The 17,350-nt window shown below is 40.3% G+C and overlaps 1 protein-coding gene across 1 annotated transcript in view; it reads right to left on the bottom strand.

Moving 5' to 3' along the window:
- Window positions 1–5,254: 5,254 nt before the first annotated feature.
- The window catches only part of LOC137257813 (sodium- and chloride-dependent betaine transporter-like), a 95,875-nt gene continuing 83,779 nt past the window's right edge, over window positions 5,255–17,350 (bottom strand). Inside the window, exons 8-15 of the mRNA XM_067795263.1 lie at window positions 11,637–11,740; window positions 11,427–11,551; window positions 11,144–11,256; window positions 10,693–10,824; window positions 10,111–10,210; window positions 9,535–9,635; window positions 8,082–8,249; window positions 5,255–7,912 (exon numbers count right to left, since the gene is read on the bottom strand). Of these exons, the coding sequence (XP_067651364.1) occupies window positions 7,760–7,912; window positions 8,082–8,249; window positions 9,535–9,635; window positions 10,111–10,210; window positions 10,693–10,824; window positions 11,144–11,256; window positions 11,427–11,551; window positions 11,637–11,740 (996 nt within the window). The 3' untranslated portion in view covers window positions 5,255–7,759. The remainder of the gene's footprint in view (window positions 7,913–8,081; window positions 8,250–9,534; window positions 9,636–10,110; window positions 10,211–10,692; window positions 10,825–11,143; window positions 11,257–11,426; window positions 11,552–11,636; window positions 11,741–17,350) is intronic.

The raw sequence follows: 17,350 nt of genomic DNA, 5'->3' as shown, positions 1-17,350 counted from the left end.
AACAAATAAGGAGTGTCTTTATTTTTACTGATTACTGAGTTTTTTCTGATTTCTGAGAATGTCGTCATCACGCTGAAGCCACGTTAGACCTGAATATTTCAAGAGGTCATACACAACAGGCTTTACAGGAACAGATCATATGCATCAGTATGTAGGTATATACTCTAAACAGACCATACATATAGGTCATACATCAACAGACGGTCTAGACCATATGGGTGAGTGAGTGAGTGAGTTAACATTTAACGTCACATCTCCAATACTGCAGCCATATAGTGATGAGGAATGTTGTAGATACACAATAACTATGGGTAAGTAAAGAACCAGTCATCGAGGAGTTCAAAATAACTAGAGTGTCACAAATAGAGTTAAAACTAACTAGAATGTATTTTTAAAAGCAGAAAACTTTGTTGGACAATACCATGTAGAAATGGGCTATTGACCACCAACAACTGAAGGTAGATCACCATACTTCAATACCATATAGATTCGACTGCATAAGAAGAGAGAACAGAACAAGGATATCGAAAGTACAGTTAACCCACATCATCATATCTGAATTTACAAGATACATACGCATGATGTCAATCACTGGATTGTCTGTTTCAGACAGGAGGAATTACACATTGCATGCTTATGGCTTATTTCTGAGTGCAGTTTTAAAAAAACAAACAAACACCGGCCTTTATTGTTTGTGGTTTCCAACGTTAATCAGAAAGTCATCTCAACTGACGCGGAAACTGTGTATGTACGCAAAGAGAGCTATGGTACAACATTCATTAATGTGATCACCTTTTTAAACATTATTTGTCATCTGGTAGCAGATGCATATTTAGTGAACGCTTAGCCAGTGAAACGAATGTGAAAGAATGATGTAACAACACAAGTGTAGGGTCAAGTACACATGAGTCATTCGATGGCGAGTCTGTGTATCACATGGTTAAAATGGCACATACATGGTCTGTATCACGTGTTCAAGTACACAGAAGTCATTGGGTGATACATGATACATGGTACTTCCCGTTATTGTGCCTGGTACAGATACACCCCAAGTCGGTTTGTATACTAGGTACATAAAGGCACTGGGCACTGTGCATACAAGAATTTAAAATCTAAATTTACCGAGCCTGTGTAGAGACATAAGGATTAGTGATACGTATCCAACATGCATACACGTGCCACGTTCCGTGACGTGCTATACGATGTTGCACGTGCATTCCGGGAAAGAGAAACACAGCAAATGAATGTCAAGTAATACTGTCACTTTGGAAAGCTCAACCCCTGCCCTTGCGATTGTTCAAAAAATGATATGGCTATTGAAACGCATAGCATGACCAAAGCTGACATCTGCACAACGTCATGAGGCCATTGGGATTGTCCTTGGGGCAATGTCTCAACGACAAGTGGCTGCACATTTCTGCTGCCACCGGAACACCGCCTAGACAAGACAGATGGATAAGGGTGACGCATCTTCGCCACAGGCTTCAGACTGCAGTGATGACTGCCCGGACCATCCCAGAACTTCGTCGTATTCACCCCAACACAGTTCGACAATGTGTACGTCATCATGGGATCAAACCACGACGTTACACCATACGACCTATCCTGACACAACGCCATCGACAAGTTCGCCCAATGTGGTGCCGAAACCATGTCCGCAGACCTTTGTTTTGGTGGAGAACTGTTGCTTTTATAGATGAGTCCAGGTTTAACGCTTCCCATAGTAATGGACGTCACGTTATGCACAGGCCTGTGTCTTGGACAGGAATCGCTTTGGTGGCGATTCCGTGATGATTGGGAAGGGAATAACAGCACGCCGAAGAGTGAGTGAGTGAGATTAGTTTTATGCCGCACTCAGCAATATTCCAGCTATATGGCGGCGGTCTGTAAATAATCGAGTCTGGACCAGACAATCCAGTGATCAACAACACGAGCAACGATCTGCGCAATTGGGAACCGATGACATGTGTCAACCAAGTCAGCGAGCCTGACCACCCGATCCCGTTAGTCACCTCTTACGACAAGCTGAGTCGACTTTTATGGCAAGCATGGGTTGCTGAAGGCCTATTCTACCCCGGGACCTTCACGGGTCGGTGATTGTTCAGCTTTGGGCAACTAAACTATTGTGGGCTAAAAGGATCAGATTCGTCTACCTGTGGCCATTCCCTTTCTGCAACGTCTTGGCTCTGGGTTAACATTCCAACAGGACAATGCCTGCCCTCATACGCCAAAATGTTGCTATGGATTACTACAACGTTGACTTACTGCTTTGGCCTGCTAATTCGCCGGATCTCTAGAGCATGGATCCGATTACTACGCCGTCTTCCCCATCCGCCAGATATCGTCCTTGACCTTGCAATAGAACTTAAGAGAATCTGGCGTGAAATCCCACAAGCCTTCCTTGCACGTTTGATAGGCTCTATGCGTCGTCGATGCTTTGCTGTTCTCAATGCCGATGGTGGACATACCTGTTATGAAATTGTGACATGGTCGTTTGACCCCTGTCCCGCTTGTAGACTCATGACGTCATTGTGATTGACTTTTCAATTGAAATTCCACCGACTTAATTTGGTCTCATAATCCCTCCATTAAAGTTTATACGCACCTTTGACGTTGTTATCGTACTTATCAACTTGGATAACATTTTGACAATGCACAGTTTCTTTATGTGGCTAGCATATGTATTCTCCAGAGAGTCTCGCCATGACAAGAAGGCCTGCCGGAATGACCCGAGTAGTTACGAATGGTCTATGTGGTCTGATTGCACGACTACGCATGGCACTGCTCTATCTGTCAAGAATGCGAAAGACACACTCATTTCTCCAGTGTTCGAAGGCATGAAAATATCTAACCTTCCACGTATCAACAAACGTTCCGTCTTTCTCAACTTTCCCAACTCTTTATCTTAATCACACCTGTCTCTTTTTTGCCAATGATCTCTCGTCATGATCGGATGCTTTTTCATCCTTTCCCTTTTCTTCTAGTTGTCCATGCAGACTGGACCCTAACGACCAGGTTAGGTGCACCGCGGCCAATCGTGCAACCTTCGGCTTTCATTCCGTCCAAAATCACGCGATCGCTTGCAATCCCAATATTGCCGTCACTATCGGCACTCTTCTACGGCAGCTGACGGTTACAGAAAACCAAACAGTACCCAAAACCTCTATAAAAACAGTAAGAAAGATCATCCAAGCTATCAACGGTCATTCCATGTATACATGGGTACAGTCTGGCTGTAATAAAAACTATAATAGAAACACAAATTCCGGTTTAACATAACCTCTTTTCCGAGCAAAGGAAGCCGAAGACATCAACCCCAGTTCCGCACCAAATGTCACCTACTTGAAAATATCTCTGCACACATTCAGCATAGGTATTCGCGTTTAAAACGGCCCCACAATATAGTGAAAATGTCAGTTTTAATTACTTAATGGATGACTTTTTAAGAACATAATTATCATACACAATATCATCAAATCACAGCTGTCACGTGATTCCATCATAATTGAAGTTTACACACGAAACTTACGTACTGATTACTCTCTAGTGTAGCAGAACCTATAGCGTTGATGTCACTACCTGGTTACAAGGGAAATAAAAATAAATAAAAATAATATTTTTACAAGGGTTATAAGTCTTGTCGACGAATTAGATAAGCCATCCATGTCTATTATTCCACCTTCCCGTAGCCAGGTGTGTATTCATGAGGTCCGTGGAAGTGTATAGGATGAATATCTCATAAATATTTGTGGTGATTGCACTAATATGTCTGTGAGTGAAACATCAAAAATCGATAATCAGATCATTTTTTTGTCTTCATGGCAACAACATATACCATATGAAAAACGTAACGGCGCTTAACATAAAACGAAATTAAACTATAAGTTATTTGAAAGACTAGAACAAAATCATGTAACAAAATATTTTGCATGGCATCTGATGGCAGGTGCACAATGAGGTTTTTGACACCTGAAATCTACAGACCTGAAAATGAAATCTGAAGAACGGTTGATCATTCTCGAGTCTCTAAATTTATGGAAACATGATGATTCCAGCCTGAACAGTGCGTACGTCAGGCCGCGACTTACAGTCGAGCAGTGCCTCCGTGCTGTGGGTATGCAAGAGGTTGGAAAGGCCTAAAATAAAGTGACCAGACATTCTATGGTGTCCATGGAAACACGACAACACGATGGAACACGCAAGACTTGCCTCGGCTACGCGTGACGACACGTCAGCAAGACAACCGCATTCGTTAGATCGAAGTCGATTACAGACTGCCAGTTTGCTCGGACCATTCCGACCAGTTCCAGGACATCGTTCCTCAAAATGGTAGCGCTACGGCAATCGTAAGTCTATGCTAAGGTATGGGAGTTACGATCATCTTAGCGCTGCAATCGCTTTGAGGAACGAGGCCAAGGACTGTACGAAACTGACTGAGAAAGCATACCATCCGACCCCGACTGTTCATAGCGCGTCCAATTTCGCTCCAGCGTTACCAACACGACCAACGTCGTGTCTACTGAAGACAGCACCTACAGATGAGAAGATTAGAATCGTGTTTTGTTCACTGACGAGGCGAGATTCCATCTGGACAGCTCAGATGGAAGGTTAAGGGTGTACAGTTGGCAAGGTGAACGATATGCTGACGCATGTGTTTCTGAACGTCGACAGTTTGGTTGCTGAAGCGTTTCAGTATGGGGAACGCAACTTGTCATCGTTGGTCTGACAGGTCTGTGATACAGTGGTGGGATTATTGGATCTAATGTGCAGCCGTTAATTCGGGGACGTAAGTTTACGCTTCAGCAAGATAAAGTCCGTCACTCGGGTTGTCACAGAATTCCTGAGACAGCAGTACATTCCGTTACTCCCTTGACCATTTGTTTCTCCGGATCCCTCCTCTGTGAAGAGCGTTTGAAATGAAATGGGGCAACGTTTACGTCAAGCTCCGAATCAGTCATTGACGTCAACATTCCCCAAGTTTCTTCAGTCACTTAGTGTCGCTTATGAGTCGACGATGTCATCTTGCAATTGGTTTTAATGTACCTTTGACAGTCGGTGCAATCATACGCTACAAGATGCACGTCTCGTTTTTTCTTTCCGGGTATGTAGCTAACACCCCCCAAAATATAACCGGGTAAAAACAGGCTGGAACCCACAAAAGGCACCTGGTATTAGCAAAGGGACATAACTGTGCAGAACGAATTGCACGACTTTAACCACAGCTTCATATGAAATTAAGACACGGAACATGTCGTTAGATATATACCAATGCCACATAATTTATTGAAGAATAACAAAATTGCTAATATCTAAACACAACAAACAGATATGGCTATATATTTAACAATGAGAAACAAATAACATTAACACAAAAATGTAGTCATATATCCTGCAACAACAACAGATGTATTCACCTCGACACAGACTGCTTTTATTCTGGTCTGAAGGAGAACCTTGCAGTGAGCATAATGGACGAATTCAGAGGTCAGATGCTAAGGTGGTTTTCTGTCCGTTTCTAATCGTACATTTGATATAAATTCTCAACAGTATCACATGTAATCTATATCAAGAAATACTAAATAGATCTAATGCATTAATCTTACCTCAATTTCATGCAGGACGCACTTATCCTTTTCCCGAAAACCTGGTGTCACATAATTTTCAAAGCTTGTTTCTCCTTTACAACAAAGAGAATTTATAGCTGGGTTTCGTCAAGACAGAGTATTCTTTTGCACTGATGTTCTGTATTATATGAACTATAGAACATTGCACCCTTACGTGTACAGAATATTAAAATTGCTACTGACTGGCTACTGAAATAATGCAATGTGTGATAGGACGTGTTAGAGTATTTGCATTCCACGCGGTGAATTGTAGAAATGCTATCCAAAGGATTAGATTCATATTAAGAGGTCATGTGACCTTCATGCCACATAGACCTAAGACTTTTCAGCCTCCGGATTTTTATATCAGTACTGAGAGATTGAATGATAATCTGTTTACACAACAAATTGTTGTGAAACTGACACCTATCGCACGTGTTTTCTGTTGATAACAAAGTAATTCAGGCAAGTTCATAGTGGCTTAGCAAGCGTAGATTTCTTCAGTTTGAAGCTGTGCTGAATCTGGTTCCTCGCTATCAGATCTAACCATATACTGAACAGCAAAAGAAACACATAAACATGGACGCTTACTTTTCAGATATAACTTGCGCCTCTTTGCCGTTCAGTGTGTAATGTACAAAATGTCTCGTTGCATGATTTCGTGTGAGAGATTAAACAACGTCCGCATTTCAATTTTCATATCAGAACATTTAACCAACACGGCTTCTGAATCTGGAATTAATTTCACTATGACCAAGTGAATCTGAAAACGACATTGGTAATGCCTATTCAAATTTTGGTTATTCTTGCGTGTTGACTTAAAATTGAAACAATAAATTAACTACGATATATTTGCACAAAAAAGCTCAGTGTGGAACAAATAAACAGCAATTAATGTTATATAGTTAACAGTTGTAGTATGAAATAAACATGGTTTACAACTCAATACACATTACAGCAAAGTAATTGCAGTGACACTACACAATGTAGCAGTGCAACTATGAGTGTAGTACAATACCAACGTACTATTACAATGGAGTTATAAAATATAATGGCAGTGCTAAAGGCAGTAAAGCCTGTGATATTCACCTGGTACCAAATGTTGTCTAAGCCTCCAAAATGTGCCTTGGCTGGATTCACCTACACAATCAGTAGCAATCGTTACCACGCGTCTCTTTCCGTGACCTACAAGAAGACTCGTACCCGTCTCGTACGTCGTCACTGCCAAGAATCGTGGCAAACGAATTAAATCGCGCGTAGTAAAACGCTTTTCAAAACATGATCATGGCAGAACCGTTGAACTTTGCTAAACTATTCAAAGCACAATTTAGTCACGGACTTTGAGCTAAAGGATGAACAACTTTCAACGCTGAAACATATTTGCAAAGGGAATGACAGTATTGCTTTTTTGCTCAAAGGATGTAGGATATTCTCAGAGCCATGTTTGAAAATTCAGAGTTATCAAGTCCTTGATAACAGTGCTAGACTATTTCATCTCCATGCCCGTTTGCGCGTACACAGGGCCCATGTCCACGAGAGGGGTACGAGACGCTATCCGGCTTGCCGGAATGACCAATGTAGTTACGAAAGAAACAGTAGTTTGGATGCAATATGAGATGAAAGATACAATCGTTTTCCCAGTCATAGCCTAAAGCAGCTTCTGGAATATTGTACACCAAGCTGGGTTCATCTGCAGCTGTTCGGACAGATTGCTGATAACAAATGACTTCAAACGCATCAACATATAGTAACTGCCACATAACTGCTAACCTTAAGAAGAGGCACATTCCTGGCAACTAATGATACAGACGTCAAATGATTGTTAACAGAAACACTTACAACAGTGCCAAATAATACATTTCACTACCGTGAATGACACGATTCATATAATTAAAACCGAGTTTGCTTTCATAAAAAAAACCTGGAAATGAAACTACCATCGAAATACTAACAATGTGTTTCATAGTCTAATGCCAGTTGAAAGGTAAATAGTTGATATTAGTCACTGATTGTTTCATGTGATGACTAGAGGATATGCCGAAAATACCTGTAGTTCCCTGTGAGATTTCATTCACGTTTTCCTCTTTCCTAAACTCAGAGAACCTGGGATTTAAATACTTTATTTCGTCAGTTGATTATTAAATGAAACCAAAGTTTCATCGCTTAGTTTCTGTTGGAGTTTTGAAAATATATCGTAGGTTTTCTGAGAAGGTTCGCTTATTGCGAAGAAGGGCTTCCTTGTGTCTTGTTGTAAGTGAATCTTCCGCTGGACGCCATTGCAAGTTTGGTCGGAAGGACAACATCAGTCTCTGGAAAAGTATGTTGTATTTAACTAATTACTTAGGATAGTTAGAATAATGTTATGATCGGTTTCTCCTTCAATGCGTTAGATCCGTGAGAACGCCCCCTGTGGCATTTACCAGTTGACGTGTCTTATGTGTAAAAGTAAAACGTCTTGTATTATGTGTTCTTTTTTACCTGCTGTAATGAGCCACGCTGTTTAAACAAAGCCGTTGTCATGACAATGACCACTGGAGTAATTGGCTGGAGGGCAACCATCCACCCGATCACAGTGGCCACCTCAGGGTAGGTGTACTTCCCGTAGGTAGGAGACTCGTACTGGGAGATTGTCGCAATGAACACAATCTATAGTGAATAAAAGCAAAACTGAAAAATATAATCCTCTTTCTTGTACCTTGTTCTGAAAGATTGTTGCAAATTTGTGAATTGAAAACACCATTCTCACTGAAAGGGGACTCGATTCGGGTCCCAACAAGTCTGACAATGAACGAATAAAACAAATTATGCAACGAATACACAAATCAAACAAAAGACATTCTCTGCCAAGTCTGAAAGCAAATTGGAGTGTCCATGGAAGATATCTAGGTTTTGTGTTTTTGAATTAATGACGATAGGGGAGGAAATGCCGTATATCGCTTCACCGACATACATGCAAAGGTAAGTTGGAATGAATAGACGCAGGAGCATATAGCAACGGAGCAAACAATAAACCAACTATAAAAGGTTTTAAAACCTTTACTTATAACTAACTGACTCTTAGAATAGGGTAGAATTGGTCTTCAGCAACCCATGCTTGCCACAAGAGGCGACCATGCCTGTCGTAAGCGGCGACCAACGCTATCGGCTGGTCAGGCTCGCTGACTTGATTGACACATATGATCGGTTCCCAGTTGCGCAGATTGATGCTCATGCTGTTGATCACAGGAGTGTCTGGACCAGAGTCCATTACTGACAAATTCTTTACAGCGGCGTAAAACTATGCTCACTCACTCACCTTTGACACACACAGGACTGGTAAATCTACTCAGTCAGAGATCAAAAGTTCCGCTTTAACAGTATGTGTGACAGTTCACAAATGTACGAATGTGAATGGAACTTTAAGGAGCCAAAGACATGATTACACAGTGTCGTTGAAAAAAAGCAAAAGTCAAACCCGAAAGCAAGACATTGATCATAGCATCACTGCAAAATAGTAGTAATGCTGTTAAAGATACACTATTATCACTACAACATACTACCTATCCACGTGATATACAATATTATACTTTGAGCCAAGCTCTCTAAAACCAAAAGATTCAAAAGCATTCTGTTTTCAAACTGAATTAGAGTCATTGCACGATCAGGTCTGAACGTCTCTGGCTGTTTCAGAGCAAATAGGAGCAGTTAAGTCGTGTTGACAGGTGATGACACCAAAATGTTGTGTTCTTCATGATAAAGAAGCTGGCATCCATAAAAACCCTTTTCTTTATGAGTATCACATCTAAATACGCATTTAATATATGCCATAAATTGATGTAGCAACAAACAAAACGTGAGTGTTTTGGGTCGAAAATATTACATAGACATTTTTTTATTGGTGCTATCTATTAACGATGGAAACACCACTCTAACACTTGGAGACTTTACATACAACCAGTATTGCTGGGGTGACGATGCCCCACAGGACTTTGACCAGGACAGGAAGAGGACGTCCACTCATCATACCAATGTCCTCATTCAGCTGCTCGATACCTTAAATAAACAATGCCATCTTGTGATGAAGAACACTGAAACGTTATTCTGTTCCCATTGGCATACATAATTTAATCACGGCTTGATAAACATGGATATTCCGAAAGATATAGCGCCTGAAAGGTAGACTTTACGAACTTACGAAGGTGAACAGATCAACACACACACACGTGCACGCACGCACTCAATAACGAAATGGTTGTTTGAAGTACAAAGTCAGGTAAACACTGTATGTGTTTCATTGTGTCGAAGCTATTCATGTCATCAATCACTGATTTATATGACATGCAGTCACATAGTGATGGCGTTATTTTATTTAAACATTAAGAGCATAGCAAGAAATATTCCAGTGTCTAAACCATATGTTCTCATGCCAGGACATCTCTCCTGATTGTCCCGCTGGCAACACACTCATATTTCCTCCTTCAGCTAACGATTTACAAAACACATTACTGCACAGTGCACTTTGTCTTACCGTAAAGCCAGACAGCAGCCACACACTCCACGGTACAGAAGAGGAACAGTGACAGTGCTGCCAGGTACCAGTCCAGCAACTGCATGATGTACGGACCACCCTGGAAATGTTGACCGGAGTGGCATGGAAAGAAGAATTTATCAAAGTGTCAAAATGAAAAAAAAATCCCTTCCTTCGACTGTAAGAAAGGACACATGACTTCAAATTGCTTCTTTTCCAATGTCGCTTTGATTAATATTCCAAACAATATTTCAACGTTTTAATCCCATTTAAACAACTTATGTGGTAGAATGCAGCATGCTCGTTCAACAAACGTTTTCATCATGCGTCTCTTGTTGAAACCTTGTTCGACTCGGCCTACAATACTCCAACACCCAAGGCCTTAGTAAAGTCTTGACACTGGTTTCTGTCAAAGATGCGGAAGATAAGACAATTTTGATACAAAAGACTTCTGCTTTCATTCAACAGAGAAACAAAATATGCTTTGATCCATGAGTAACTGAAAACATACTGAAACAACAGTACCCGTTTCGAAGCAAATTTTATTTTCAGTGCATCATGAGTCTCAAATACATATCTTACCTGTGTACATATGATGATACCTGCAGCAAAGGCGAGGACACATGTCACCAGCGTGACCCAGCCTCGTCTATGTCTGAGTGTTGCGGGGAACTTGTCTATGATCGTTGTTGTCAGAAGCTCAACAAACATAAACTGAAATTGAATAAAACAGAAAAGATGAACAAAGCATTACGAGAATGAAGATTTTAATGGATATCAACTTCTTTATGAGAGAACACAACGTTTCGGAGTTAATGCTTACTCCTTCATCAGGTGATGAAATCTTCATTCTTATGTATTTTCACTTCTAAATGACATTCAAAGACTTGAAGCATTACGAGGCCTCCGTGTACAAGCATCTTCAGGAGCAGGCGAGCCATTGATGTCTCTTTTGTTTGGGTCTTTTATTTTGGACACATACTCTAATGCCATTGTTATGTTAGCAGGCGGTTTTAAAAACATATATCCTCACCTGAGAGTCTAGTCCTACAGTCAGTAACATCAGGAAAAACAGGAAGGACCACAGCTGTGGAAGAGGAAGATGTGACAGGGCTTCTGGGTAGGCAACGAAACCTAATCCTGGTCCTTTGAAAAAGTGATGTTATACTTGTCATTCACAATTACACTGTGTATGTAACCATATTCACCCTTTATGTAGCCTCAGTTAGCACAATGCGAATATTCTTTGTGCAGGCATTTGCATTGTATGGGCATGCAGGCTGGGATTTCCTTGTTACACTTCTCAATACTCTCACCTGATGACACGACTTCAGATATCGGGACCCCGACCCTTTCAGCCATAACACCCAGGATGGCAAACGTGACGAATCCAGCGAATATGCTTGTTCCTTCTGATACAGTACACAGAAAAACAGCATCCCTGAAAACAGGAGAAAATGCTTGGTAAAAAGGCTTACCACACATGTACATGGTAGGTTAGGCATGATTAGGCAGTTAGGCATCACCTTAAAGTGGGCTCCCGGAACTTGTTGTAGCTGGAAGCTGTCATGATAATCCCCCATCCTGGGCCAAGACTGTAAAACACCTGGATACACGCCTCCGACCACACCTGTGTCAATATAGCAGCAACTTTGAATAATTCAGACATGCCTTTGTATTTGTGGCTTGAACCTGTGTTTTCCGATTTTTTTAAGTGCGAGTTCTGATTGTTTTATCTTGCGACCTGTACTCTCATGACAGTGTTTTAAGCAACTTGGCGCATTAAAAGTAAATGCCGCAAAGCGTGCATGGTTAGGTGCAAGAGATTCCAACTCTTCGAAAATGTAACATACATAAACTGAGGGAATGTCGTAGATCCAGCTAGGGCCCATGCAGGCGGCAAATGTACTGTAAGCCCCATTGCTATAAAGGTAACGCTATTTTTCAGGGCATTATCATTTGCAGAAGTCCGAGGCCTTTCTTTAATTGCCCGACGAAGGAGGCTGAGCTACTTGACGTCACCTAACAACGGGTTTGATAATGGCCCGTCGTCAAGCATTTTGCGTGCATTATCAAGTTACAGTGGCCCGCACATTTCTGATAACGTGCGGTCGTTTTAATGATAATTCTATCCATTTTAGCTATAACAGTACGGTAATCTACCGTCAGGTAAGAGGAATATATGGCTTCTTGTATACATTGTATTGTCTTCTATACTATATAGTTATAGATCTACACACCAGTGGTATATTCGTATCTGGCATATTCTAGCTGTTTTACTGTTCTTCTCTGACAGGTTTATATAATTTACCTTTATTTTATTATAACATCATGACTTGGTTTTAATCATGGTATGTCTGAAATACTGCCGATGTGACTTAAAATCTGACTCAGTCGCCTAACAGACATAAGCGTCAAATTTACAGTCATGAGCGACACATCCCTGGTGGGTAACACGCTTCACATTCATGTGGGCAGTGTTCTGGCAAATCCTTTCAAACCGAAAGCGTAATCAAGCAAAAAATAACAAGATTTCCAGATTTCCGGAAACCTATATGAAAGTGGGTAAATGTCAGAATCATATAAATTTCCGTTCACGGAAACTATTATTATTGGTTTCTGGCAGACGTGGAAACTGACAGGAAAATATCATTGTTAGTTTCCATTGCATAAAACAACTGGAAAACATTCTCGATGGTGTCCATTTCCTGAGATCTTGAATTAAACGAGCGTAGAAAAATAGGTATGCATATGTACAGAAGCCTTTGAATTAACCTACATTAAAGCGCCTATGTGCTATGTTCAACTTAGTGATCTCAGTGTTTTTGTACACCGAATTAAAATAGAGGATACTGTCACATAAAATAATTTTAATTTTAGGACAACGGAAACCTACTTGAAAGAATATGGAAACTTAAGATTTTACTCAGTCTCTTTTAGGCTTTCTTTCAGACACTTAAGGAAATCTTAAACTGATGAATTACTGTGTAAGGTTCCACTGGATTTCAGTTTCACCGTATCTAAGTTTATGCCGTGGTGGTTTGCATCATCTATTGTTACTGACTGGTAGCGTTCGGAAAGAAAAGATTCAAACTAGTCTAAAGCTGTGCTGCTTGTTCCCCTCCTTGATTCCAGTAATAGAAGCAAAGTGGAATGATCGATAGTGTCAAAAGCAGGAGACTGATCTAGTAAATCCAATATTGCATCACTCTGTGAATCCACAGCATTTAGAAAGTCTTTCTGATAAGAGCACTGATTCAGTCCTGTATCTGCATTTGTAATGAGACTGCAATGCTTCACCTAAGTTACTGTGCTTCATGTGATCGCTGAGCCTTGGTGCGACAACTCTTTCAATGATCTTGGACGGGAATGACAGACTGGGCACTGGGTGGTAATGCCTTAGATTCACAAGGTCTAAGTTTGGCGTTTTCAGTAAGGAAGGACTAAAGCGTGCCTCCATTCCGAAGCACTTAGAGACTGATTCACAGTCCGTGTAATAACGTGCACTGCCTGAGCCTTGCAGGTTTTCAGCAGCCGAGTGGGAAGAGGATCCAAGGAACATGATTTTGTGGGCGACCTAAGAATAAGTTTGGACCACGTTAGATTACATGTTGTGAGAGGTTGTGTCAAAGTCTGAGATTCACTGACGCTGTGACTGCTGTGATGAGTATCATTAACATCTGTTCCAAGTGAACCTCTGATGGCGATATAAGCATTGAAACTTTCGGCCAGTCGTGTGAAGGCCGATAATTCTTCTTCTTGAAGAGCAAGGCGTTGCAGACCCTGTACATGTCCCACTGTGATTTAGCTTCACCGATGGCTTGTTTGAAATGAGATGTCTTTGCTTCAGCTATCAGTTTATTGACGCAGTCACGTTAATCTGAATGCAAATTGCCAATGTATCGTCAGACCAGTCTTTCCCAATTTTGTCTTTAAACCTGCGGCGATGTTTTTTAGCGTCCCGATTCTGGCCAGAATACCAAGCGGTCTGATGGCGTACGGTCACAGCGCCGTCCTTAGATGGAGCACATTTCTCAAGAACAACAGTGAGTTGTGTGTTAAATAGGTTCACACTGTCAGAAATGTCAGATGTGCAAGCATCGTTGTTTGAAAATGCAGATTCGATGTTTTGGAATCATTGTCGAGTAATCTGAATGGTGTTACCACTTATCATAACTGTTATAAACTTATAAATTTGACTATCAAGTGAATAATCACAAATAAACAGGTGTAGGTTTATGTCACCAAGCACGTGTTAAAGCAATAAAACAGTGATCGCTGTGTTGCATGCAGTTTTAATTGCCTGTCGACGCTGTTTGAGGATATGAACAGAACTTCATTGTTGAATAAGTGAGTAAGTTAATATTTAATATCACATTGGCAATATTTCAAAGGACAGTAAAACAACTAGAATATCACAGTTACAATTAAAACTAGTGTGGAAAGTTAAAACTAGTATAATAATACTCATATAAAATACGGGTTATTGATCATTAACAACTGAAGGTTGATCACCATACTAGGGACCATGGGGATTGTTGCATATGTAACACAGCATGTGCTGCATAGTAAAGTTAAAGTGTGTGTGTACCTAAATGCCTTTTCATCGCCAGTAAATTTTGCAATGGCAAAGTGGGGGTGATGTAGTTTACGGATTCCTATGTATAACATATTGCAGGTATCAGTGGTTCTCTAAAATGGTGAAGGGTAAGCAGACTAGTGGCATGCTAGAATTTTAAAAAGTAATTGAGCACCCATCAGTCTTTGTTTGAAATACCGCCATCTTTGTTCAAACGTACAAGCGCCAGATTGGAAAAACCTCCGTACAATTTTCTTGAGACATGGCAACATATTTCAAAACTCAGGATCTGGGAACTTGAGCGATCGCAACATACACGCAGTGCAGAGAAGCTAAAAGTACCCAGTCGTTGTCCTGTAGGTTTCAGATGAAAGTGGAATTCAGTTTGTATCGCGTGAAACGTTTTCGGTAGTTTCGCTTATTTTGCATGGCTCGCATTTCGACTTGGCTCAGGGTTATTAATGGAGGTATTGCATTTTGGTACGTTGACTCTGAAATGGTAACAATACTAATATGCAGGAAAGCAAGAGGTGAAAAATTGATGAAATAACTAGTTCATGATAATTAGGTGGAAAATATTACCAATCGACATATGTTCACAAGCCAAATGTTTGCCTCTTTTTCTTTCATGTTTTAGGATGTCGTGAGAAGAATCATGGAAAAGTGCTACATATGGACAGATGATATACAGATATTATATCAATATTATGATAATAAACATATGTAGATCAAGAGAACTATGACATCAGGTAAATATGGATACATTTAAATTCATCAAAGTATTTGGAAGAGAGGCACCCATTTATGATTCAAGTGTTCTATTATATTTATCTATTTTGCATATTTGGTTTTCGACAAAAATGTTTCTTTGAAGGTTTTCATAAAGAAAGTCATGATGCATATCCTAATACTATATATGTAAATGTGATATAGTAGTACCAAACCAAACTGTATGTTCTGATAAGTGGAAAAGGCTGAAGTGATAAATTGTTGAGCCAAATTTGTAATTTTTTCCCAGAATTTTTTTTGTGTCAACTGACATTCCCACTGTACTACACATGACACACACTCTCATTTAGATCATTGCAGAAAAAAACGCATACTGCTATCAACGATTTTTTCTTTTAATATCTAGTAGAATTGACATAGCACGTCACAGCTTTGTGTAGTGCATAATTTCTACTTAATCATGTTGATAATCTTAATTATAATAGAAAACTTGTGTTACCCTTTCAGTAATGCATATACCATAATTACTTGATTTGATACATAAATGAATTTGAAAATAATCCAAATAAGGGTTGTGTGATTGTAATAATATATGTTTTTGGACAAATCCGAAAGTACGTCTTTGCTTTTCTTAACAGAAGCTTTCTAGGCAATATGGAGGACCATCGACATGGCAGAATGCAGAAAAGAATGAAAATCAGACGGGGGATGTTGTTTAAAAGAAACAAAAGAATCCGATCTTTACGTTCCTGAAACTGGAATATATAATTCCACTTGTACCGGTTTACATACACTTCCTGACACCAGGGTTTGAAACACCTCGTGCCATTGCTAGGCATCGTCAGATTACAACATAACTAATAAAATAACATTTCTTATCTCAAGTCATTACCCATCATCGCAATTTGCCATTATCTAATTAGACCCAGCACCGCTCCCTATAATAAATGTTGGACATCGCTTGCAAAATGCATGAGTTGTGTTTTATTCCCAGAAACTCCAACAAAGCATGAAGAATCTAGCTACAATTAGAAACTGAGAAAGAAGACAGATGGTGGCTGCAGTCGTAACCACAGAATTGACATCGGCTGTGGAGTTTGACAAAAAGGATTATAACCTGGTCAACTCTGTTGGAGTTTCATGGGAAAGCGAGGAGTTGTTACACTACAAGACTACCAGAATATGAACGGATGGCTTTAGCCTTCTTCTGAGCCAGGGCAAAAATGAAGTCCTTGCCACGCCACCCAAAAAGTTGCATTCAACCTCTGCCACCTGAAGATCTTCCAACCTGGTCATTGTGGGTGGGTGGGTGAGTATTTAACGTCACATCGGCAATATTTCAGCCATATCGTGACGAGAACATTTAATAACGAAAAGGACTATATGTATATTATAAAACTTATCAACGAAGGGGAGGAAGACAACCAGAATATCACAAGTAGCATTAAAACTAGCACGGAAAGTTAAAACTGATATCACTATATGGACAGTACAATATAAAAACAGGCTATAGATCGCCTACAACTGAAGGTAGATCACCATGCTAGGGACCATAGAGACTTACAGTACCTCTGCTACCTGCATGGTCCCTAGCTGGATTTACAACATCCTCTCAGCTGCTGGCGACTGTATGCAAAATTAGCCACACATTACAATGACACATATTGTACAGATAAAAAAGCGGAAGATTAAGTCTGATTCCAAATGTTTTGGTACTTACGTACCCTCTGAGGAGGACAATAATTTTACGGTACTTCAACCCCCTTCGAGGATACAGTCACTAACAATGTTATCTGCTAATTCAACTTCCAATCATAAAATATTTATTTATTTACAAGTCCTGAAAGAGATCTAATTCTCGTATCCTCTCAGGAGGACAATAATTTTACAATACTTCAACCCCCTTTGAGGGTACAGCCACTAACAATTCAA

The sequence above is a fragment of the Haliotis asinina genome, chromosome 12 (genome assembly GCF_037392515.1).
Source record: "Haliotis asinina isolate JCU_RB_2024 chromosome 12, JCU_Hal_asi_v2, whole genome shotgun sequence".
Taxonomy (NCBI): domain Eukaryota; kingdom Metazoa; phylum Mollusca; class Gastropoda; order Lepetellida; family Haliotidae; genus Haliotis; species Haliotis asinina.
Note: the sequence above shows the minus strand (reverse complement) of the source record. Positions and strands in the feature narration are given on the sequence as shown.